This window comes from Anolis carolinensis, chromosome 2 (assembly GCF_035594765.1).
Source record: "Anolis carolinensis isolate JA03-04 chromosome 2, rAnoCar3.1.pri, whole genome shotgun sequence".
Classification (NCBI taxonomy): Eukaryota; Metazoa; Chordata; class Lepidosauria; order Squamata; family Dactyloidae; genus Anolis; species Anolis carolinensis.
This window is the reverse complement of record NC_085842.1, coordinates 121,405,696-121,430,323: the sequence shown is the minus strand read 5'-3', so window position 1 is coordinate 121,430,323 and position 24,628 is coordinate 121,405,696. Positions and strand designations below refer to the sequence as shown.

Genomic DNA, 24,628 nt, shown 5'->3' with positions numbered 1-24,628 from the left:
GACACATAACCCTCTCAGCGGTTCACCTACCGGGTGCCCAAAACACGCTAGCGGACTCTCTAAGCAGAATAACGACTTCCCCCCACGAGTGGCGTCTCGATCCCGAAGTCCTGCAATCCGTCTTCGACGACTGGGGTTGGCCAACCCTAGATCTTTTTGCCTCCCCCTCGAACGCTCAGCTCCCTCGCTTCGGTGCGAGACTCCCTCCAAACTCGGCTCCAGGCTGTCTCGGAAACGCATTTCTTCTCGACTGGACTCTCGAACCCGTCTACCTCTTTCCTCCTTTCCCTCTGATCTCGAGAGTGATAGAGAGACTCTATCTGACGCCGACATCGGCCATCCTGATAGCCCCTGCATGGCCACGCCAACCATGGTACCCAACTCTACTCCGGATGTGCGTGGGGTCCCCTCGCACTCTTCCGACTCTCCCTCATCTCCTATCTTCGCAGAAGGGGCAGGTGCTCCACCCCGACGTTCCGTTCCTACATCTAACGGCTTGGAGGATACTTCCATAAATTCTCTCCACCCGGACCTGCAGGCGATCCTCCGTGCTGCTCATAAGCCGGCTACGTCAAGGGCCTACGCCTACAAGCTTGCTAAATTTCAAACTTTCCTTCGGGACCGAGACGTCGATCCCTTTTCCACTTCGATCCCGCTAGTTCTGGACTTCCTACTTTCTCTTGCGGATCGTCAACTTTCTCTGGCCTCGATGAAATCCTACCTCGCTGCTCTCTCCTGGCATTTCCAATGTCAAGGACAACCTTCTCTTTTCTCTAACAACCTCATTAAGACCTTTCTTCGAGGTTACAACAATCTCCGACCTCTGGTTCAACCTCCGACCCCTGGGTGGAGCCTTGAACTCGTTCTTTCTCAACTGGCTTCAGCCCCCTTTGAGCCCATGGCCTCCGCCGACCTTCACCTTCTCTCTTGGAAGACTGCTTTTCTAGTTGCCATCACCTCTGCACGCAGACCGTCGGAGTTGGCTGCCCTTCGGGTGGACGAGCCCTACCTCCGTTTCCACCACGACAAGGCCGTTCTTCGCCCGGACATCACCTTCCTGCCTAAGGTGGTCTCCGCCTTCCACCTTAACCTGGATATCATACTTCCTGCTTTTTTTCCTAACCCTTCTTCTGCCTTGGAACGGAAACTTCATCTCCTTGATGTCAGAAGGGTTCTCCTCTTCTACAGAGACAGGACTAAGGACATACGTAAGTCGCCTAGACTCTTTGTTGCTTATGCTACCCATAAGCTGGGCGAACCACTTTCTTCTCAAAGACTTTCACACTGGATTGCTCAGGCTATTGAACTGGCCTACCAGCTGGCTAAACGCCCGCCTCCCCCTTCGATCCGCCCTAGATCGACGAGGGGTCTTTCTACTTCTACTGCCTTCCTGCGGGGAATCCCTCTCGACTCCATCTGTCGAGCGGCTATCTGGTCTACCCCATCCACCTTTGTTTCACACTACAGGATGGACTCAAAGAACCTCAGGGACTCGGCCTTCGCCAGGTCCATCCTTTCCTCCTGCCTTTCCTAACGTTCCTTACTTTACTCAAAGCCAGTTTTGTTGCCTTCTTTCCAAATTCATTTATGTCACTCAAGGTGTATTGACATGATATGTTGGTTGTTTTTCAATCTAGTGCTTGTGTACTATACTTACCCATTACACTTTGTTAAGTTTCTCTCTCAACTGCCTGATTACTGCTGGAATGGCACCTTACTTCTCTCGAGGCTGTGTTCTTTTCCTCGATACTTCTACCTCGCAGTACCTGCATTCAGGGAAACTTATTGTACTTACCTCTGTCATTCCTACTATGACTATTGCTTCCTGTTGACATGCAATGCTGTGATTGCCTTACATTCTGAATCCTAATGGCTAGGATCTGTTCTGCACTGTATGTTGTTGTGTTTTTTACCATTGCACTTGCCTTTGCACCTTGTGCCTAAATAAAGGTGTTGTTTGGAAACTCAACTTGTTGTCGGGTTTGCTATGTCCCACCTGCCTATACCTCAGCTTGCTAGTCTCCATTAGTGTGCATTCACAGAGTACACGAAGAAAAAGGACAGATTGCTTACCTGTAACCGTGTTTCTTCGAGTGTACTCTGTGAATTCACACAATCCCGCCCTTCCTTCCCCACGTGCAAACCTCTCCCTTTCTCGTCGCCTTTGCGGCGTAGGAACTGGGGAGTGAGCGCGGAGGGCGCCTCTTATACCCTCTGGGGAGAGGGGCGGGGTTACCGCCAAATTTCAAACTTCAGCTTGGAAGAGTATCCATTGGAGCCTGCGCAGGTGCAGTCTCTCCATTAGTGTGAATTCACAGAGTACACTCGAAGAAACACGGTTACAGGTAAGCAACCTGTCCTTATTATGTTGGGGGTTTCACCCTGTAATAACAAACTCCTGTTGGGAACCAACCTCTCACTGGAAAAATGTTTCTATTTCAAACTGTTTCTCATTATGCAGGACTTTTTATCTTTTTTTTTAACTTAAATTGAATATATGAATCCAATTGCATTATACTTGCATGTCACATCAAAGCTTATTCCAAACAATGGATATATGGAAAATGTTGGAACTGCTTTTTTCATGTTCAGGTTTTTGCTGACAGTCCTTTCGTGCTTAAGGTCAAATGTAAAAATTGGCAAGTTAGTTTCTTATTGTCCTTTCTGGCAACATTTAGATAGGGTGGGTCTAGCATTTCAGTAAAACAGACAGACAATTAGCTCATTCTGAATATTCTATTGATCACTGTTTGGGGGCCCCTGTGAGGCCAGTGTTGCATTTTGGATGGCAGATGCAGCCTTGTGTTTTATGTGACATTTTAAATTAAATAGCATTAATTAGGTGTGAAACATTTATGACATCCTCATTTACGCAGATATTGATATAAACTTTTCATACAGCTGAGCTGATAAGTGCCACAATATGGAAGGTTTCATTTTGTTTATGGTCCAGAGTTTTTTTTATGAATCTCCACATGATTAATGTATGGAATTAATGATTTATGTATGAAATAAAGCCTAATATAGCCATTAATGTGTTTGTCTTATTGTAGTGTACCAATTGCAATGTGGTATATCTCTTGTTGTTGTGTGCCTTCAAGTCCTATGACGACTGTAGAAAATCTAAGCATACACATTTGTATTCAAATGTGGAAGTTGTGGTGTCTTGGAATATAAATAGCACTGTCAAAAACTTCTGAAAAATTGGTATTTTGATTGTGTGCTGCCTATTTACAGACCAGTTTTCTTACATAACAGGCAAGATGACGAAGATGCTGAGCAAGATGACAACAGTGAAAATGAAGCAGAAGAGGAGGAAGCTTTTTATGGGGGGAGAACAATATGGGAAGGAGAAGAGACAACATCATCCTTGTTATATGCTGAACCAGCAGCCATCAAGGTAAAGAAAGCACAAGAAAGTACAATATCTTGTAAGCAGGTGATTACAAGGACAAGCTGACTAAAGCATTGTGCTGTTGCTGCAGTGCCCTTGCTTCCCCTCTAACATGATGAGATTGCGCTTACCTTTTTGTTTTCTGTCAAAAACTACACTTATATTTTTCACTGGGCTTTAAACTTCATGTTACCCATAGACTCACCAAGGAAATACTAGAGTATTATTTGGCATGATCCCCCTCCTCTCCCTTTGCCATATAGTGGTGTTGAAACTTGATGCTTCCCCCCCCCCCCCCCACTGCAGCCTGCAACTTGTTTGCTGAGATAGATGAAAGTCACAAATACACTGTTAAAAGAGAGCCGCGTAAACTCTTTTTACTGATAGATAGCAAATAATTCCAGCACAGTCTGGTCCTTGGACTTGTCAGATACAATATTGTCAAAGAATGTAATGTGCCCATAAGTCTTTCTTGGCACAAACCAGTATTTGCATAGGCAAAACCAGGCTATGTTCATGCTTCTCTGCACAGTTATTTGTTTTCTCAAGCAAATTCAAAAAGCTGGTGAACAGGCTTATATTTCCATACTAACAGAATTACCAAGAGAGTTCCTCTTTATTTCATTGTATTATTTATCTTTGCAAGAATATCCCTTCACCTTAGAGGTATTCAAGTCAGTAGTAATTTCATCTAACTTCCACACTGTGTTGAGCTCTGCATTTTAAACAAATGAAATAGCATGTAAAAAGCTGTATTTTTTCAGCTGGATGTATGTTTTCATAATCCATCCCTTGTCCTTCGGCTTATCCTTCTATGGTGTTTATTTCATTTGATTTGTTTATTGCATTTATACCTTGCTTTCTCCCAGCACAGTATCCAGGACATCATTGACTTGACTCCTTTAGCTGTCCATAGAGTGAGCTTTGTATTTAGAAGCTAGGTGCTGCTGTGCTTTCTTAAACATCAGTAGCCTTGTGATCCCCAAACCCCTATTTCTGAAGGAAAATGTTCAATTTTATAGGGCCCAATACAACACAGAATCAAACACATTTAAAGCATTGAAATGAATAGATATTAGATTAAGAAGTCTTAACTCTGGTATTAATGTGTACCTGTCCCATTCTTTGATTTGTTCTGTGGCTGCCTCTTCTAAAACAAAGCCCATCGATTATGATACTTTCCTGAAATGGCCCCCAGTGTTGGCATAACAGATGAAGAAGAAAAGAGAAGCATCAGTAATGCATGAGATCTTAAAACTGTAATCAGATTCTTCGTACTTGGGGAATTCTACTCTAATGCATCTGTGTGTTCCAGGTGGATAAAGAGACCAACACAGAGAGCCTTTTGCAATCTTCAACTGTAGTTCGCCCAAAAGAGAAAAGAACACCTAATCCTCTACGGACCCCTTTTGTTCGAGGCAGCACTATCATCCGTTCCAAAACTTTTTCTCCGGGACCACAGAGCCAGTATGTGTGTCGGGTAAGGAAAGCCGCAACCGAGGATTCTTGTCTGCTTCTTCATTTTAATTATTCTATGTGCAGTATGTGAGTTGCTCTCTCTCTCTCTCTCCAGTTTTTATTAAAGTTTGTGTGCTTTTATGTTTCCTTAATATGTGGTGAAATGCTTTCAGTAGATAAAAACACTCTTTTAGTGTTCCTAAAGCACTTTGAATAGATGAAATCTTGTTTTAGGGCACCAGGTAAAACAAGAGTGGCAGACTTAAAGGCCTTTAGAAAATACTGTTTGCAAACTGGTCCTCTTTTTACATCTAAAGCTGTCAAACACTCCCCACCCACATTCAACTGACTGCGCATTTTAATATACAGTGTTCCCTCACTTATTGCAGGGGTTACGTTCCAGGACCACCCGCAATAAGTGAAACTCTGCTAAGTAAGGATACTATATATATTTCAATATTTATACATTCTTTTAGTAGTTATACACTATTAAGTCTTTATCAACCAATCGTGTGTTGATAAATTGCCTCCTTCTCCTCCCGTTGCCGCTTAAGCTCCTTTTCTCTCCCTTCAGCTTCTCCTTCCTCCCTTCCTTAGGCTGTAAATTGTAATTTTTTATGATTTATAATACTCTTTTAGAGTTTATTGAAAAACCGCAAAACAGTGAATTCACAAAAAGTGAACCACGAAGTAGTGAGGGAACACTGTATATCTCGAAGCCTGTCAAGATTAGTTGGTTTCTGTTGAGGAACCTTCTGAAAAAGAATCTGAGTGCATGTTTATATGCCCTGACTGTAGATGTAGATCATCAAGGATGCTTTATTTTATTTTGTTATTTTACATTAACCATAACATCAAATATAAACAATAAGTAATTTAGATACAGAGGAATTCAATGTTCATTCTTTGAATTTGTGAAGTTAAAAATGAGGGCCCACATTCTGATGTACAGGCAGGCTATTTAGTTTGCTCAGCAAAGCATTTAAAGGAATGCACCACGGAAGCCTCTGCTGGTTAATATATTGCATACAACTATTTCTGTTGAATTCTTTGTTGCTAAGCCACTGTCTCCTCAAGGTGACTGCATGACTGCAATGAAAAACAGACTCTGTGGGTAACTTAGAACTGCACAGTTTTCAAAGCTGAAGAAAGTTTTCTTGTGCATAAGTGACCAGTCATCCGAGGGCCCTTGACCTAATTTCAGGAGCCCCCCCCCCCAGCCCTCTGAAAATTATCAGTTCAGGCCTTTGACAAGAGCACTTTGACCCTTCCCTGGAAGCCTGCTGAGTGAGAAAGAAAAGGGAGATAAAGGGAAGGGCACACACCTGCTTCTTACTCTGCTTCATTCAACTTAGGACTTCGACCCTTTTCACTGGCAACATCTCTGTTTCCCCCCCTTGCTCCATAAAACAATATAACAGTGCAGCTTTCCTTAGAAAAAAGTCTGCTTGCCCATTGCCTCTTTTTATGCAACAAAGGTCCAGTTCAAATTGTAGTTGCACTTGCTTAGGATGTTGTTTCCTGACAACCAAATATTTTGATCAACCAATCCAAATTTAAATCTAAGTCTTATTTGTAATGTTTGTTTGGAAATTAGCAGCTCTGACACACAGCTTAAGAGTAACTAATATCTGCCCGCAGAAAGATCCAAATATGCACACAGGCAGTTCCCGAGCTACAAACATCCGCCTTTCATACAACTCCTAGTTACAAACAGGGTTGAAACAACAGGAAGTTGGGAGTAATCTACTCCTAGGAAGGGAAATTCACTCTTGTAATTGGTATTATGGGGAAAAGGAGTCTCCACTGAAGCTTCCCTATCAATCCTTGTTTCCATGACAACCCAAAATGTTCAAAATCCAGTTGTCACAGAGACAGAAATTGGGGTGAATTCTTCTGAAGAGGGGCACAGACAGCAAAACAACCCTTCCCTATGCAATCCAAAACAAAATTGAAAACACATTTTTGAATGGAGTTACACTTAAAATATGTATCTATTCCAACTTACATGCAAATTCAACTTAGAACAGAGCTGTAGAATCTATCTTGTGCATTACCCAGGGACTGCCTGTACTCTGTTCTCTGAATTTTAGGGAATTTACTGATTCCAGTTCAAAAACTGTTGTTGCATTATTCATCTGCTGGAGCCTCTCCAGAATTATCTCTACTGCCAGGAGATTTTTATTGAATGAAATGTTATTGATGAAACATCACTAGAAAGTAACAACTGACTCAGTTTTACATACTGTAGAATTTGATTTAAAAGGTTACACATATACATAATACACAGAACACAACATATTTTTCCATCTCTCCTATATTGGAAAAATAATTCAAGTCCCAAACCTGCATACTAAATATGACTACAGTGAGGACCTGAACCAGATGAAAATGATGCTCTATTGCTTTCTTCAAGCCTAACATTTGAGCAAAGCAGCAAATATCTAATCACATAAGTGAGACTCTGATAACTGTATTGCAACTGAATGATGAAGTTCTTCCCAAAAAGATGGTCTCTTTTATAGCGAGAGGAAGATACAAAGGAAAGTAATGAGAAGTTTGGTACCATTATGATTTCAGACTGCAACATATGTGGCCAAGTGTGAATGGATCCAGTGCATTGCAGTTATGTATGCTCAGGGCCACTTCTTCGATGAAATGTTTATTCATAATTAGTTCCAGGAGATAAAGAGAAACTATAAATAACCTCTCTTTAGTGCTAGTCAGTGAAGCAAGACAAGGAAAACACGCTGTTAGGAAGTTCCTTTCATGAAGCATGGGCTGGCTGTGCTGAAGAACGAGGTGTTCCTTCTGCCCATCAGGGCTGCCTATTGCTTGGATGAATCACAACAAGGCCTGATACACTTAGTGCTTCCCAATCCAAATAATGACAGACTCACCAGCTATCCATTTTCCCTTGTGATTTAGCTGCAAGTTGAACTTTCCACAATAGACTTAGATCTCTAAATTGCATCATTTTTTTTTAAAAAAAGGACAAGCCTTTTGGCATCAGGCCATGAAACAAATAGCACATGACAGGGGCATTCAGGCATAGCAAGATAGATGGATGGCTCAGTACAGAGAACTGGGGATGCACTGAAGGGTTGCTGCATCTTGCTTCATTTACCTGTTCTGACTTCAATGCAGTGTGGCTTTTTAAAAAAGGGGTATTTAAAAATTAAAATACTATTTGTCTGGTAGACGAAACCTTGGGGATGGGGAGAGAGAATAGTGAATCTGTTTCCTCCTTTCCTAGCCCTTTTAGGTTAGATAGTTCCTTAAATCATTAAAAGCCTTTTGGAAAGAGGCCAAAATACTTACTTTGGGTTCCATGGCAAAAATCACAGATTGAAACTGCTTCTCTCATAAACAGCCACAGGAAAGCTAGGGAGTGGGATTCAAGGAATGCAAACCTCTTATTGTTCACTGATGTCCTAAATGGATTACACAAATCTTTATAGACTTTACTGCTTTCAAGTAGACACATTGGTTATATTCTTTTACTCTGAAACTAAGACTGAGATCCTACTGCTGAACTGGTATAGAAACGGTGAGGAAATGAAGAGAATAGATGAAAATAACAATAGGTAGGCAAAGAAGGCAGTGGTAGGAACATGTGCTTGAACTCTCTTTTCCATGAATGTCTAGCTGCAGGGGTTGGGGAAATTCGTGAAACTAGCTAGGGCTCTGTAGGAAAACCACTGGTTTTCCTGTGAGGACGATTTAAACCTCTTGGATAAGGGTCAGTTGTATCACGTCTGGATAATTCTATGGCATAGTAGATCTGTCACCATTTAAGACACCTATGTCAAATGCAAGGCCTAAGGGCCAAATCCAGCATGCCACATCATTTTATGTAACCCAAAAGGCTTTCAACAGTTATATTTATATAGTCTTACAAATAAAAACGGCCCTTGCAAGGTAACCAGAAGGCTGATGTGATCTCAGTGAAAATGAGTTTAACACTTTTGACTTAAGGCTTTCAAGACATTCAAGACATGCAGTACAGGCTCTCCAGAATAACGATTTGCTAGGGCATGAAAAGTTGCCTTGGTAATGGCTAGAACCTCAAATTAATACATGAATGGTATAGTGTGGGCATATAAGAAGCCACCTTTGTCAGACTATGGCTCAACATTGTCTGTTTCAAATGTAGCCAATTTCTGAGAAGAGGGGAAAATTCAAGATGGCACTGGGTTCCACTGACTCAAACTGTAGCTGGTATAAAAACAAATTAATAATTCATATTTATGATAAGGAACAAGGTTAGTGCACACCTTGTTTTCATTCTTGATTGTATTTCTCTGATGCCATTGTGAAAACAATAATTTTCTCTACTCCCTAGTCCCTTCCATTGCCTTTGTCATGATCATTCTGGCATTTTCTTCTCTCAATGGAATGAGCTTCTTCCAGAAAACAGATGAGTAATCATTCAGTATCAGCGATAACAGCTTGCTCACTGCCTGTTGTTCATTTCTCTTTTCAGCTTAATCGCAGTGATAGTGACAGTTCGACATTGTCTAAGAAACCGCCCTTTGTTCGGAACGCTGTGGAGAGGCGAAGTGTCAGGATGAAAAGGGTAACTACTTTCCTGACATGCTGTCTTTTTCTTATTTCTATTCTTTTACATTTTTAATTAAGAGGTTTATCAGTTGCATCCCCTGCCTTCTGTGTGATACATAACAACATTTCAAGAAGACTTAAAAAAAACCCTTATCACATAAAAAGAAGTACAGGAATAAATGAAATCAGTGCAATAAAATATGAATGTACAACTAAAACAGAGCTTTCCAACCATTTTATGTTGATGACAGACTTTTTAGACATGCATCATTTCATGATACAGTAATTCAGTTTTATCAGCAAACTGGAGGTTACATCAACCGTTTATAAGAGATACAGATAAATCCATACATTGTATGTATTTTATTTATTTATTTACAGTATTTATATTCCGCCCTTCTCACCCTGAAGGGGACTCAGGGCGGATTACATTGCACATATAAGGCAAACATTCAATGCCATAACATAGAACAGAGACAGAGACAGATGCAGGCACGGGTGGGCCTCGAACTCATGACCTCTTGGTCAGAGTGATTTGTTGCAGCTGGCTACTAACCAGCCTGTGCCACAGCCCGTGTATTTTGTAATAACAAAATACACGGGGACACAACATGTCTCATGAAAACCTTTCATTTATATTTTTAAAAATACTGTATGTGATTTGTAAAATTACATAACATTTCCAAGATTTTTGTCATTTGTGAGTAACAACACTCAAAGGTGTGAAAGAATGATTAAAAATCATATAATACTAATAACTACTTACTATTTTAATGAAATATGTGATAGGTGGGATGAACACAAGTTTTGAATATATGGGGGAATATTAGATAAACACACCCACATTTCGTCAGCAAGCATCTTTTGATTCCCATGTTTCAGTTGTACTGCTTATTTCATGTAGACTCAGAGGTTTCTTGTTACTTTTGTGTAACACAATGTACACACTGCAGATGATGCAAATATGTTGTGACACACTGTTTGGAAAGCTCTGAACTAAAGAATCACTATAGTAGTAGTAGTAGTAGTAGTAGTAATATAGTATTTCCCTACATTCCACTCATGAAGTACTGCACTAATTTTGCATATTACATATTCCCAGCAAGACTTCTTGAGACAGTTCACTGTCAGTTGCAGTTTATGTATTTTATAGTTTCTGTGCCAAAGGGTAATCGCATTGCAAAACATACAGTATCTGGCATGTAGTTCTAAATTATTTTGGAAGCTTTTGTAAAATGAAACTAGAAGAATAATTACAGGAATATTATTTAGTGATTGATTTTAACTAGGTAAAGGTAAAGGTTTCCCTTGACATTAAGTCTAGTTGTGTCTGACTCTGGGGTGGTGTTCATCTTCATTTCTAAGCCGAAGAGCCGGCGTTGTCGGTAAATGCCTCCAAAGTCATGAGGCTAGCATGACTGCATCGAGCACTGTTACCTTCCCACCAAAGCGGTACCTATTTATCTACTCATATTTGCATGTTTTCGAACTTCTAGTTTGGCAGAAGCTGGGGCTAACAGCGGGAACTCACCCCACTCTGGATTCGAACTGGCGACCTTTCGGTTAGCAAGTGCAGCAGCTCAGTGATTTAATCCGCTGCGCCATGTGATTTTAGCTACCGCATGTTTAATATTTAAAAATCTTTAGTCATGACAAAACACATAGTACTTTAAATAATTGGTCAACTCTTCATACTTGTAAAACATTTTTCCCTTTTAGTCTTCTGTTAAAAGCATTGGACATGAGCGTCTCATCCGTACTTCTCTGGACCTGGAACTGGACTTGCAGGCTTCAAAAACCTGGCACACCCAACTGGTGCAGGAAATTTCGGTTCTTAAACAACTGAAGGAGCAATTAGAACAAGCTCAAAATCAGGGTCAAAAGGAACTACCGCGGTGCATAGATGAGGATGAACGATTTCGGATTTTGATGAGGCTGGTGGAGAAGCAGGTAAATGTTCTTGGGACCATGGGCTGTTGGCTGTTCCCAAATTATCAAGATAACAATAGGATACAGTACTTGGTGGGTTTAAAAATGCTCTTCTACTTGTACTCAAATCTCTTTTGATCTTTTGGAAGGTTTTTTGGCACGGACACTTTTAGTTGGCTTTAAATAGGTCTAGCCAGAATAAAAGAGTGACCATTATCTGCACATTTTAGCTCCATATCAGTATAACACATGGCTTGATGCAGCAGCTCATTCACTTGGATAGGAATTCCCTAAAAGCAATTTGTTCTTCCATAGGCGTGCACAAGGCAAACTTATATAGGCTGTCTTGCACTATGGTCAAGAAAGTAATTTCTGACAAGATTGTGTGTCTGATGACGTGAACTACTTTGAGTAAAGCCAGTAAAGAGATAGAATACAAACGGCTATAAGGAGGGCCCTTCCACACAACAATTATATTCAGCTTCCTAATCCATTCCTCATAGGCACATAAAAGTGTACTACTTGCAGGGCCAATTATCTATTTTCTATTAAATGATACTTAGCGTAAAACAAAGTTGCTTTCCGATACATAAGCCCATTACTTGCTGCTTGGAAGAAAATAATACCCCCCCCCCCCCCCCAGAATCAGATTAACCTGCTGTCAGTTAACAATACATGAAAGGTCTGTTGAATAACATCAACACTCTGATCTTTATATTTCCCTTGTCAGCCCTTTAAAGCTATATTCACCTAGGTTAGTGTCCACATTGCATTATTCTGTTTATCCTAGATACATATTTGCAAAAATCATGATGCAGGCATTATTTATTTGTCATAACATCTATACCCACAAAATGTTTGTGGGGTCTTTTGATTTTACTCAAACTCTGTGGATGAGGAACTGGGCAGCATTCTACTGCATTCACCCTCATTTACCTCTGTAGTTGATCACATGAGTGCAATAATAGGATCAATCTGACATTTTCTGGTTTTAATGCTTATCAGTGTCTCTAGCATATTTGTGAGAACAATGGTGGCCATAACATTGCTTAAGCTGTCCCTATCTTTTTACAACACTTGTGTTTTATGGCTCTACATAAATCAGTCTTACCTGATCGCTCTATGTTGAACATGGAAATGAAGTTCTTTGTGTTACAGAAAAGAATGTCGGATGAAACAAAAAGCAATTGTACACTTACTGAAATGAATGTTTCCATTCCTCATTTTCTTAGATGGAAAAAGTTGCATGTAAATGTGAGCAGAAGGCAGATAAAATGATGAGAGCAGCTGCTAAAGATGTGCACAGGCTGCGAGGTCAGAGTCGAAAGGAACCCCTGGAGGTGCAATCATTCAGGTAGGAAAAGGCACTGCAAGTTTTATTTAAATACACAATTTACTGCTTTTTATATAACCTCACTTATCAGCACCATAAAAATCTCTAACTGTAGAAATACGTTATCACGCTTATTGTCATGGCCATTTTCTGACAATGAGTGACAACCTTGTATGGCGTATTCTTCTAAAAAAGGCCTCTTCTAAAAAAATGCTCTTATCAAGCATTTACAGAATACATGCCTCATGTTTTCAGGTACCTTTGTTTAAAATGAAAGACTTACCTAGAACACTCTTGTGTGCTTACCAAACAGAAAACAGTGGGCTTTGCTAAAATGCCTTTCACAGTGGTTGCCATTCATTAAAATTTAAATATTTTGACTTCCTTCATCTTGAATTACTGTCACCAAAGGATAGCTGTGTTATACTGTTGCTGATAAAACAGGGAACAATTTTGTGCCTTGCTAAGACAAGAATATAATTATTATCAGTGCCTTCTGCACTTTTTTAGCACTAATCTTGCTGCTTGAGTAAATAGTAACTAATGGTAAATAGTTAGTTTTAGAGAAGACCTATGTGAGTGCTACAATCTGCTAGTTGTGGTACAAAGCATGCTCTCCATCTATTCACATCCTTGTTTTTTCAGTACCTGTAATGGAGCCCAAGCCAGCACTGGAATTGCATGATATTCTTCCTCTTTCTTCTCCTCTAATTAGTTGAGAGTACGCACCCTGTCAATATAAAAATGAAGGCCATAGTTACATTTCAGAAAGATAACTGCTTTCTCTTGTTAACTTATAACTGTAATGTAACTTAGTTATACCTTAATTATTGGAAAGGGAATTCATACTAATAATTTAATTATCTGTTTACTAACTCTGGTGGAAAGTAACTAGACATAAATAGTTTTTTCTTTGTCTCTTGAGTTTTAAAGATTTAAAGTGTCTTAATCTCATTAACAATCATATTTGTATGTTATTTTATAGAGAGAAAATGGCTTTTTTCACGCGACCAAGGATGAACATTCCAACTCTTTCTGCGGATGATGTTTAATGTCTATTTAAGTATTTCTTTCTCCAACCACTTCAAAAAATGTAATTTCATTTCACTGAAGTTTATTTATGTACGTGGCATTACAAAGGTACCAAGTCATTTGTACATTGATGGCTTTATTAGCTCCATGTCGAGATTTGTAGGTTTTTCCACTCACTGCAAATGCCAGCATTAAAATTAGATAAGTACATAGTTTGTATATTTAGCATATTTTTGGGAAGATTTTTTAAAATATGAACAAAAATGTCTCAAAATGTTGTTTAAATAAGATTCCGTTTTAGACTTTTTTGTACAGCTCTCCTTTTTAAAAAATGTTTTACCACAATAAAACTTGAATCTGAAGGAGCATCAATCCAGTGATTCTAAAAACGTAACCCCACTCTTATAAGTAGGTGTTGTGATCTTAAATATTTTTATACAAAGTAGAGGATGAAAAGAAGCCATTTGTTTTGTAAAGAGCTGCAGATGAGTGCTCTGTGAGCTATGAAACACTTCCATTTCCTTCTTAGTCATAAAATGGGTGTGGAGTTCAAAATGCCTGCTGCACTTTAATTTGGAGGTTGTTACTTCAGCGCATTGTGTATTTGACCTGTAAAACGTCCCAAAAGCCCAGTGAACCCTCTGCTGCAGGGAGAGAGCTGCAGGGGCATGCATTAAAGTTAGCATATCTGACCACCCTGAAGTCAAATATAACTCCTACTTTTAAAAACCAAGGTTTTTTCCCCAAAAAAAATCATAGTGTTTTCTAAAAGAAAGCAATCCATATATAATTCTACTAATTTACAAAGAGCAGCAACATTAAGGGGTTTAAAAAAACCCCCAAGTATTCTGAACATAACTTTATATTGAGCTGTGTCTAGCATACTGGGGAAAAAAGTCTGATTATTTCTCCTCTCCTTACTTGAATGAAACAACTAAATTGGAGTGGTTTTCCTCTTACCACTTTTGTAAATTTCTAATAAACATGCAACAAAGCCTTGTCTAATAGTAATACTGTAACTGTGTCTATAAGCCATAGTTTACTGTTAGTTTTTGGATTTTCACATCCATCTCATCAACCTTAGTAATCTGTTTTATCTGTGTTAACACTCAAGCACTCCTTTGTCTGCAGACTCACTTTTAGATGTACATGAGTAGAAGCAATGTGCATGCGCACAAACTATTCAGACAGTATATCCTAGAGTCACAGAGTTGAAAGAGATCACAAGGGCCATCCAGTTCAACCTAATTCTGTCAGGCAGAAACACACAAAGCACCCCTAACACATGGTCATCCAGCCTCTGCTTAGAAACCTAGAGAAAGCTTTCTGCCTGGTACAGCCTTAGATGAATGAACTAGGCTGTGTGCTTTTGTAGCACTAGTCAATTGATAAAATCAGTGTAGCTAAAACCAGTTGGATCTAGAGAAGCGCCCGTGGAAAAGGGCAGGCAGAGATTCTCTCCCATGACTATCTCCTTTGAGCTATATATGTAACCCTCATTGGAACTAAATAATCCTCTCTCAAAAAGGTATTCCACCTTGACATGAAGCAATTCATTTTCCCTCTTTACTCTAGAATCTGCCCCAATCAGGAGGTCCCTTGACCCATGGGAGATGCTCCAATAAGCTGCTGGGAAGAGGAGAGGTATGAGGTTCTGCCCATGTCCTGCAACCAGCACTTCTCTTAATCTGAGTTGCATGCCTTTTAGATATCATGTTAACTCTGTTCCATCCAAGTGAAATCTGGTTATTTTTTCTCTTCTGGTGAGCGACAGAGGTGGACACGGGTGTAGTTTCATACTGGGCTGAGTCTCTTGGGAGTGTAAGGCTTGACCCTTCACCAGCAATCCTTGCATCTCACGTTCTCTTATCCTCCAAATGTTGCCAATTTAAGAGCAGAGAACAGCAGGCGCAGGAAGACCAGGGCCTTAAAGGTCCACAAACCAAGATGCACCTTCAGGAGGAAAGCCGACAAGTGTTTTAAAACTGGAATTCTCTTGAGATGTACATATTTGTTTTTATGTATAAAACACTTTAATAGGCCAGCACTAAATGAATTTATATCTATTTTAAATTTTGTCAGGATTAACAGATTAAAACTGCTATAGAAATTTACATGCCTAACTTCTGTGTCTTTTCTGTCTGTGCATAGGAAAAATTTGTTCAGAATATTATCAGTGCCTACTTTCACATGCACCTATATGGACTTTTAAGAGTTCCACCTTCTTCTTTAGGGAAATAATGTTCTTTGGGAGATCTAAGAAACCATGTGAAGTAGAATCATGAATCCATGTGATTTTGAAAACATTTTGATCATTTTTAATTGGGGTTTATACTAGAAATATATGCTTGCTTCCTGTGATGTTTCTTTTTAGTGAAATAATTGTTCCCAGAGCATCGTGATGCTTCGTTTTAAATACCAAGATTGCCCTTTGTTGCCTTATTACTATAAGTACAGTACTACAATTCAGACCTTGTTATTTACATTTATTAGGTCAAGTAAGCATACAACCTGTACAAAATGAGCAAACCTCCCCACCTTCTAAAGAGAGGTCTTCAAAGCTATGTAGTATAGAGGCAAAATGGATTCCTGAAAGTGTGGCTAGAGAGGGGATGCTGCTTTGATGCAAACCATAATATTTTATCCATTGGTCTCTGGAAAAATAAATCAAATCCCTTGTGACTATGAGAACTTTGCAGATCATGGAGAAAGATGATCAGGAAGTGCAGGGCAGCCGCAGCCTCTTCTGTAGGTAGGTATTGTATTCTATGGCTAGAGAGCGACTTGGGATCTGAACAGCCACTACATAGCAACTCTTGGGAAAAATATACTTATTTTCCAGATCTTGGGTAAAGAATAAATGTGGATTTGCAGCCCAGCTGAATTCTGGCCACCCCTAGAGCACACACAAGACAATGTGGGGTTTGCCAAACTGCAGTCTGTTAGAGATTTTAAACAAGATACTGCAAACCGGGAAATACATATTTATACATTCAGAATGTCAGGAACACTCTATTGAAATAGGGACTTCTCTTTCCTATTCCTTACTTCATTATTTTAAAATTAAAAAATACTAGTTTATTTTTCCTTTTTAAGTTACTCAGTGCAGAAAATACATACTCATTTCTGCTTTTCAGTTTTTGCTTCACCTAATATATTGCCTGTGTGAAATAATGGTTTGTGTATTGGACAATGACTCTGTAGACCAAGATTCAGCCATAGAAACCCACTGGGTGATTTTGGCCAAGTCACACACTCTCAGAATCAGAGAAAGGCAGAGTCACCATTCCCCCATGAATAAATCCTGCCAAGAAAGCTCTGAAAAAATTGTTTTAGGTTTGCTATAAATGAGAAACAAATTGAAAGTAATACAACAACAATTAGCCTAACTCCACTGAAGATTTTTTTCAAAAGCACTCATGTTGGAGTAATATGTTATCAGGCAACTGTCCAAAGTCCCATAGTTTTATGTTGCTACCACTGGCCAACTACTGATTTATTTATTAAAACACATGGCATCATTAATTATATTCAGTTTCAATATGGGAAGAGTGAATGGGAAATGCCCTGGAATGCATTTAATTTCTTAAAAAAGCAAACAAATGTCCATATTTCCCCAGTAAAAATGGCCTGAGCTGTGTGCAAATGGTTGTATATTCTCTAAAATACTATAATTAATACATTGTGATTTGGAAGCTAAGTCCAACAGGCTGAAAGGGACGATACCTGGATAATTTTTAATTAATGTAAAGTAGGTAAGGTAAAGGTTTCCCCTGACTTAAGTCCAGCCGTGTCCGACTGGGGGTTGGTGCTCATCTCCATTTCTAAGCCGAAGAGGCAGCATTGTCCATAGACACATCCAAGATCATGTGGCCAGCATGACTGCATGGAACGCCATTACCATAATGTAAAGTAGTTGTGGGAATTTCCTAGAAACCAGAAGTGTGAACATTCATCATCATAGTCCTCATGATAGTGCCTACAAAGAAGAGTACAAAACTGATGGTTGAGAAATATCAACAAATAATAATAAATAAAACTTTATTTATATACTGCCCTATCTCCCGGATGGGACTTGGGGCGGTTTCCAATCATAAAAACAACACATACATTACATAGCAACATAATAACACATTATTAAGCAAGGTAAAACAATACAATTATATAGCAATAAACACACAACCTGATCAAGGGGATGGGAACCATAAACCCAATATATTAAAGTGTATCATTTTAGGCTAGATAATCTTGTGCAATATATTCAGGCCCAGAGATCGGCGGTATTCCAATGTAATTACTCAAAAACCTACCGACACCACCAAACCAATCTAGCAATTCTTATCTCTGCCAAACCAGTTCTTTTTTTTTTTTTCAAAGTTAATAGGTCTGAATTAATTGGGCTCAACAGTGAACCTTTGCATAAGAGGAGTTTACAGTTATACAGGTTTGGTGTGGAAAAATCCATTTTATCTCCCATTATGAAGATGATAAGAGAAACCAAGAAAGTAGGACAGTGCAGGACAGATTATGGCATGATGTTCCCTGTCTAAAAAATAAAATCCCAGGTCTCCAACAGCTCCACGCCACTTTTGCTGGGAAATAATGTCATTAAATTAGAATTTTCTGGCATTATTGCATTTGTTTTACTAACGCACACACAAATCAAGCAGAGCAGTATACATTTCAGATGGTAGCTCTTCTACATAGCACAGAAAATATGTGACATTGAATAAAAATCCAGTGAGAGAAGCCACGTCTCTTCACCAGAATTGTTAACTGGAGTGGTTTCCGAGGCTCAATTTGAGTCAAAGGTTGAGCATCCCTTCTCCAGAAATCCAAAAAAATCCCAAATGGCAAAATGGGTGGCTGAGATAACCACTTTGCTTTCTGATTGCAGTGTACACTAACATCATTTCATGCAGAAAATGATTACAAGTTGTGTATAAAGTTATATTCAGGCTATGTGTATAAGGTGTATAGACAAAAAATTTAAAAGTCATGTTTAGATGGATGCTATGTCCAAGATAATCTCATTACATGTAGATATCGGTATTTCAAAATCTGAAACACACTTTGTTCCAAGCATTTCAGAAGATGTTTCCCCTGTGAGGTGGGTGGTGCAGCATGGGCACTTCCGCTTGCAGCAAAGCAAAGCATGCTTCCCTTGTGACTATAGCAGTGTTACTTTTGCTGCTGTGAGGCCATGGACTTTGCCCGCCTGGCACACTCTTGCATTGGCTTATCTTGCTCCAACTTAAGGTGCATCTACACCAGGTAAGGGCAAACGCGGGTCCGGAGGCCGGATGCAGCCCCTTCAGCTCTTTTCTCAGGCCCTCCTCTTGCCATCTTATGCCTCTTCCTTCCTTCTCTCTTTTCTTCCTCCTTCCATTCTTCCCTTCCTTCCTTACCACCTTCTTTCACCTTCCTTACCTCCCTCTTTCTCCCTCCCTCCTTCCTTTCCCCTTCTCTTCCCCATTCTCTTCCACTCTTCCTTCCACCCTTCTCTTCTTCCCTTCTTCTCTCCCTCCCTCCCTCCCCCCTTCCTTCCTTCTCTTTTTCCTTCCTCCTTTCCTCATGAGGGATGTTTACCTGGGAGAAGAGAAGCTAGAGAGGGAACAGGAGAACCATGTTCAAGATTTGAAAGGGTGTCTTATTGAGGAGGAGGGGAAAAACTGATTTGCTGCTGCTCCAGAAACCATAACACAAGGGAGCAATGGTTTCAAATGGCAGGGAAAGAGATTCCACTGAAAAGATGAGGAAGAACTTCCTGAGAGTAAGAGCTGTTGGAGAGTGGCATAGGCTGCCTCAGAGTGTGGTGGAGTCTCCTTCTCTGGAGGCTTTCCCGCAGAGACTGAGTGCTTTGTGCCTTCTTGCATGGCAGGGGGTTGGACTGGATGGCTCTTGGGGGTCTCCTCTTCCATCTCTAGGACTGTAAGATTATATATTGGGGGTAGGCACTGTGGGGTCTAATGGATACACATTTTCTCTCCCGTCCACCATCTCATCCTGACAAAGGCCAACCTTTTGGGATCCAAATGTTTCCTGTCTTTCCTTCACTTTCTGCCTCCGAAAGAGAAGAGGAAGGGGAGGAAAGAGCAGGGAGGGAACTTGGAGAGAACCCCCCTCCCTCTGTCCGGCCTGCCCACCCTGCTCTGACCCACCATGCAGCCCCCAAGTAAGAAAGTTTGTCCATGCCTGATCTACACTGTAGAATCAATGCAATTTGAAGCCACTTTAACTGCCATGGCTCAGTGCATATTTAATAACAATAACAACAACAACAATCATAACTTTATTTATATCCCACCACCATCTCCCAGAAAGACCCTTCCACTGCCCATTAACTGTCATGCAATGGGCAATGGAAGAGAAATTGCTCTGTTGGTGGCTTAAATCCAGCATTTCAATGATAAGTAATCTGCTCATGCAATGTTTCTACTGGAGCAAGGAAAGAGTGGGTGCATTTATATTGTAGAATTAATGCAGATGGACACTGAGGACCTTCTCTGTAGTTGCCCCCTGCCTCTGCAACTCCCTCCTGAAGGAGACCAGGATGGCCCCATCGCTGTCCTCCTTTAGGAGGCAAATAAAAACCTTCCTAGGCGCCCAGGCTTATGGAGATGCGAATGATCCGGCCTTTTGAAATCAGAATGTAATATGAACATAGCTTTTAACCCTGTTTTTATTGATATTGTTTGGAATTCGTTATTACTGTTTCTCTTGTGGTTCATATGATTGTTGAATGTGCTGTATTGTCCATTGGGATTTTTGTTCATTTATTGTTGTATTTTTTAATTATGGCATTGAATGTTGGCCTTATATGATGTGAGCTGCCCTGAGTCCCCATGGGGAGATAGGGCGGGATAGAAATAAAGTTTTACATACTTACTTACTCTAACTGATGTGGTTCAATATTATGGAATCATGGGAGTTGTTGTTTGTTAAGACACCAGCTCTCTTGGGCCGAGAAGGCTAAAAACTGTGTAAAACTACAACTCCCATAATTCCATAGCATTGAGCCATGGCAATACAAGTGGTGTGAAGCTGCACAGTGTAAATGCACCCTTAGCTGCTGGAGCTCTATATTGCAACCACAGTCTGTGAGGCATGGGAGCAAATTAATAGGAACCTCTGTTTCATTTGAGGTGTTTCTTTTAGTAGAAAGGAATCACCCCATCTATATCTATAGCTGCAATAAAAACAAAAATATGTATGTATGTGTGTGACTGGGGCTCCCACTTCCACAAATAGCTATAGCTCCCACTACTCAGGAGACACCAATGGCCCTCGCTCCAATGACATTGCAGGTTATAAAGTGCCGTAAACATTTACAAGAGCCTGCTAATGTCCTCCACAAATACCATACTGCCCACCATCATAGTGAAGGCTTTCATACAGCACACAGCAAACAGAGGAATTGATCAGCAACTGAACATACTAGAGAGGTTTGGGGAGAATTCACCATGATTTATAGGAGTTGTAGATACTGGGATGTATAGTTTACCTGCACTCTGAACTCCACCAACGATGGACCTGGAACTAACATGGCACACAGAACCCCCATGGCTAACAAAAATACTGGAGGTCTTTGGAGGGATTTATAGTTGTAGTTCACCTACATCCAGAGCACACTATGAACCCAAACAATGATGGATCTGGACCAAACTTGGCATGCATACTCGATATGCCCAAATTTGAATATTGGTGGGTTTTGAGGGGAATTGGCCTGGACATTTTAGAGTTGCAGATACTGGGATATATAGTTCACCTGCAATCAACAATCACTCAACTCCACCAAAGATGGAATTAGACCAAATTTGGCACACACAGCCCCCATGACCAGCAAAAAAATACTGGAGGTGTTTGGGGAAAAAATCACCTTGATTTGGGGGAGTTGTAGTTCACCTACATCTGTGAACCCAAACACCAATGGATCTAAACCAAACTTGGCACACATACCTGATATGCCAGGATTTAATTACTAGAGGGGTTTGGGGGAAACTGACTTGTTGGGTGAGTGGGCTTAATAACAAAAGACCCTCCTCATAAATGTATAGCAGGGCAACTCTTCAGCAGTGGTGCAATCTAGCACCAGTAGCCCGAAGTGATGAAAAGGAACAAAAACACACAGACCAAAGTAGGCTTATTTACAATATTATTTACAATAACAAGGTTTCTATAACACAAATAAATACATAGTAGCTCTAACACGCAGCAGTCTTCAAACACAGGAGCTTTAAAACATGAGGCTTCTCTCAAACAGCTTTACCTCAGACTGATGTTCACCTTACACTGACCGCGGAGTTCCCTCACCAAGGCAAAAAACTACCACCAGTAGGCTTTGGCCTACTCACTCTCCTTAGAGCGACGCTAGCTTTGGTCCACTGACTCCAACAGGCTTCGGCCTATACTTTTGTAATAAAAAATACGCAATTAATATTTAATATTTCTGACATTACCTTCCTTTCTGGGAGTTGTAGTTCACCCACAATCAGAGAAACTGTGAACTACATCAATGATGGACCTGGATCACACAGAACCCCATGACTAACTCAATCTACTGGAGGGGTTTGAAGGACTGTCTCACCATAGTGGGAGTTGTAGTTTACCCTACAGTCAGCACACTGAACCCTACCGATGAAATATCCAGAGCAAATTTGCCTAACATAACAAACGAAGTACTTTTATTTATTGTGTCAGAAGCACAAGGGTACAGTTGTATTTAAAAACACAAAATTAAACACTTGGCATTATACAAAACATCCTTTGACCCGTAGCTGGCTACTTGAAGTGCCTCTGGTGTTGCTTTAAGAAGGTCCTCCATGGTGCATGTGGCAGGGCTCAGGCTGCATTGTAATAGGTGGTCTGTGGTTTGCTCTTCTCCACACTCGCAAGGTTGTCTCTGTATCTCATGGTACTCTTAACAGTCCAAAGTCTAAAGCAGGGATTCTCAGCCTGTGGGCCCCCAGGTGTTTTGGCCTACAACTCCCAGAAATCCCAGCCAGTTTACCACATGTTAGGATTTCTGAGGGTTGAAGACCAAAACATCTGGGGACCCACAGGTTGAGTAGTTAGCTCTTCTCCTCACTCGCATGTTATGGACTCCACTTGTGACCCCATGTCCTAAGGTTGGCTCTGCCTCTAGTGATGCCAGAGCACAGTCTGTTCAGCGCCTTCCAAGGGACATGAGAGAAGCCTCCCTGCAGGATCCTAACACATCCGGGCATCCCCTGGGCAACGTTTTCATAGACAGCTGATCCTCTCAGTGGCTCCGGTCCTTCCTGGAGGATTGTTCCCAAATGTTGTCCTTGGAGGACACCTGCTCGGCTCCACAACCATCGTCTTGTGGGGTCCCACAGGGTTCGGTACTGTCCCCATGTTGTTCAACATATACATGAAACCACTGGGAGAGATCATCTGGAGTTTCAGGGTACGGTGTCATCTGTACGCAGATGATGTCCAGCTCTGTCACTCCTTCCCTCCTGTCACGAAGGAGGCTGTTCAGGTCCTGAACCAGTGCTTGGCCGCTGTGTCGAACTGGATGAGGGCGAACAAATTGAAATTGAATCCAGACAAGACAGAGGTCCTCCTGGGCAGTCGCAAGACCAAACAGGGCATAGGGTTACAGCCTGTGTTGGACAGGGTCACACTCCCTCTGAAGACACAGGTTCGCAGTCTGGATGTTCTCCTGGATTCATCATTGAGCCTGGAGCCGCAGGTGTCAGTGGTGGCCAGGGGAGCATTCACACTATTAAGACTTGTGCGGCAGTTGCGCCCGTACCTTGGGAAGTCTGAGCGCAGTGGTCCATGCTCTGGTTACATCCCGTTTGGATTACTGCAATGCGCTCTACGTGGGGTTACCTTTGAAGACTTCCCGGAAGCTCCAATTAGTACAATGGGTGGCAGCTAGAGTAATAACTGGGGTAGCATACAGGGAGCATACTACTCGCTAGTTAAGCCAGCTCCACCTGCTGCCAATATGCTACCGAGCCCAATTCAAAGTGCTGGTTTGACCTATAAAGCCCTAAATGGTTTCGGTCCAACTTACCTGTCCGAACGCATCTCCTCTTATGAGCCACCAAGAACCCTAATTTCGTCTGGGGAGGCCCTGTTCTCGATCCCACCTGCCTTGCAGGCATGGCTGGTGGGGACGAGGGAGAGGGCCTTCTTGGTGGTGGCTCCTCGGCTGTGGAACACCCTCCCCAGAGATATATGATAAGCCCCAACTCTTCTGGGCTTTAGGAAAACCTTAAAGACATGGTTATGTGCGCAAGCATTTAGTGAGTAAGAACAACGATTTGACATGGTCTGAACTTAGATTTATGTATGAGGTTCTCGGATGAATGAATTTAAATATACATATGTTTTTAAATTTTGTATAATGTGTTTTTACTCTGTATTGTTATTTGATTTGTATGTGCTGTTGATTTTAGTGAATTTTTTGGGCATTGAATTTTGCCAATGTATGTAAGCTGCCTTGAGTCCCCTCGGGTGAGAAAGGCATGGTAAAAATAAATAAATAAAATAATCTGGGGGGCGGGGTGAGCTCCCGCTGTTAGCCCTAGCTTCTGCCAACCTAGCAGTTAAAAAATGCAAATGTGAGTAGATCAAAAGGTAGGAAGGTAATGGCGCTCCAAGCAGTCATGCTGGCCACATGACCTAGGAGGTGTCTACGGACAACGCCAGCTCTTCGGCATAGAAATTGAGATGAGCCCCAACCCCCAGAGTCGGACACGACTAGACTTCATATCAGGGGAAAACCTCTACATTTACCTTTACAATTAAAACATCGAGTTTGCAAATAGCCTGGGCAACGCCAAATACCCAAGCTAGTGTAATAATATATGCCCTAATCTGTAGATTAGAGCAGGAGGAAGATCAGTAGGGCAGTAACCTCGCCGGCCGGCAGGGGGCGAGCG

The 24,628-nt window shown here is 41.0% G+C and overlaps 1 protein-coding gene across 1 annotated transcript in view; it reads left to right on the top strand.

Moving 5' to 3' along the window:
• The window catches only part of wwc1 (WW and C2 domain containing 1), a 120,799-nt gene extending 104,976 nt beyond the window's left edge, over positions 1-15,823 (top strand). The window contains exons 18-23 of the mRNA XM_008113249.3: positions 3,259-3,400; positions 4,710-4,874; positions 9,339-9,431; positions 11,135-11,365; positions 12,577-12,698; positions 13,663-15,823. Coding sequence (XP_008111456.2) covers positions 3,259-3,400; positions 4,710-4,874; positions 9,339-9,431; positions 11,135-11,365; positions 12,577-12,698; positions 13,663-13,729 — 820 coding nt within the window. The 3' untranslated portion in view covers positions 13,730-15,823. The remainder of the gene's footprint in view (positions 1-3,258; positions 3,401-4,709; positions 4,875-9,338; positions 9,432-11,134; positions 11,366-12,576; positions 12,699-13,662) is intronic.
• The last annotated feature ends 8,805 nt before the right edge of the window (positions 15,824-24,628 follow it).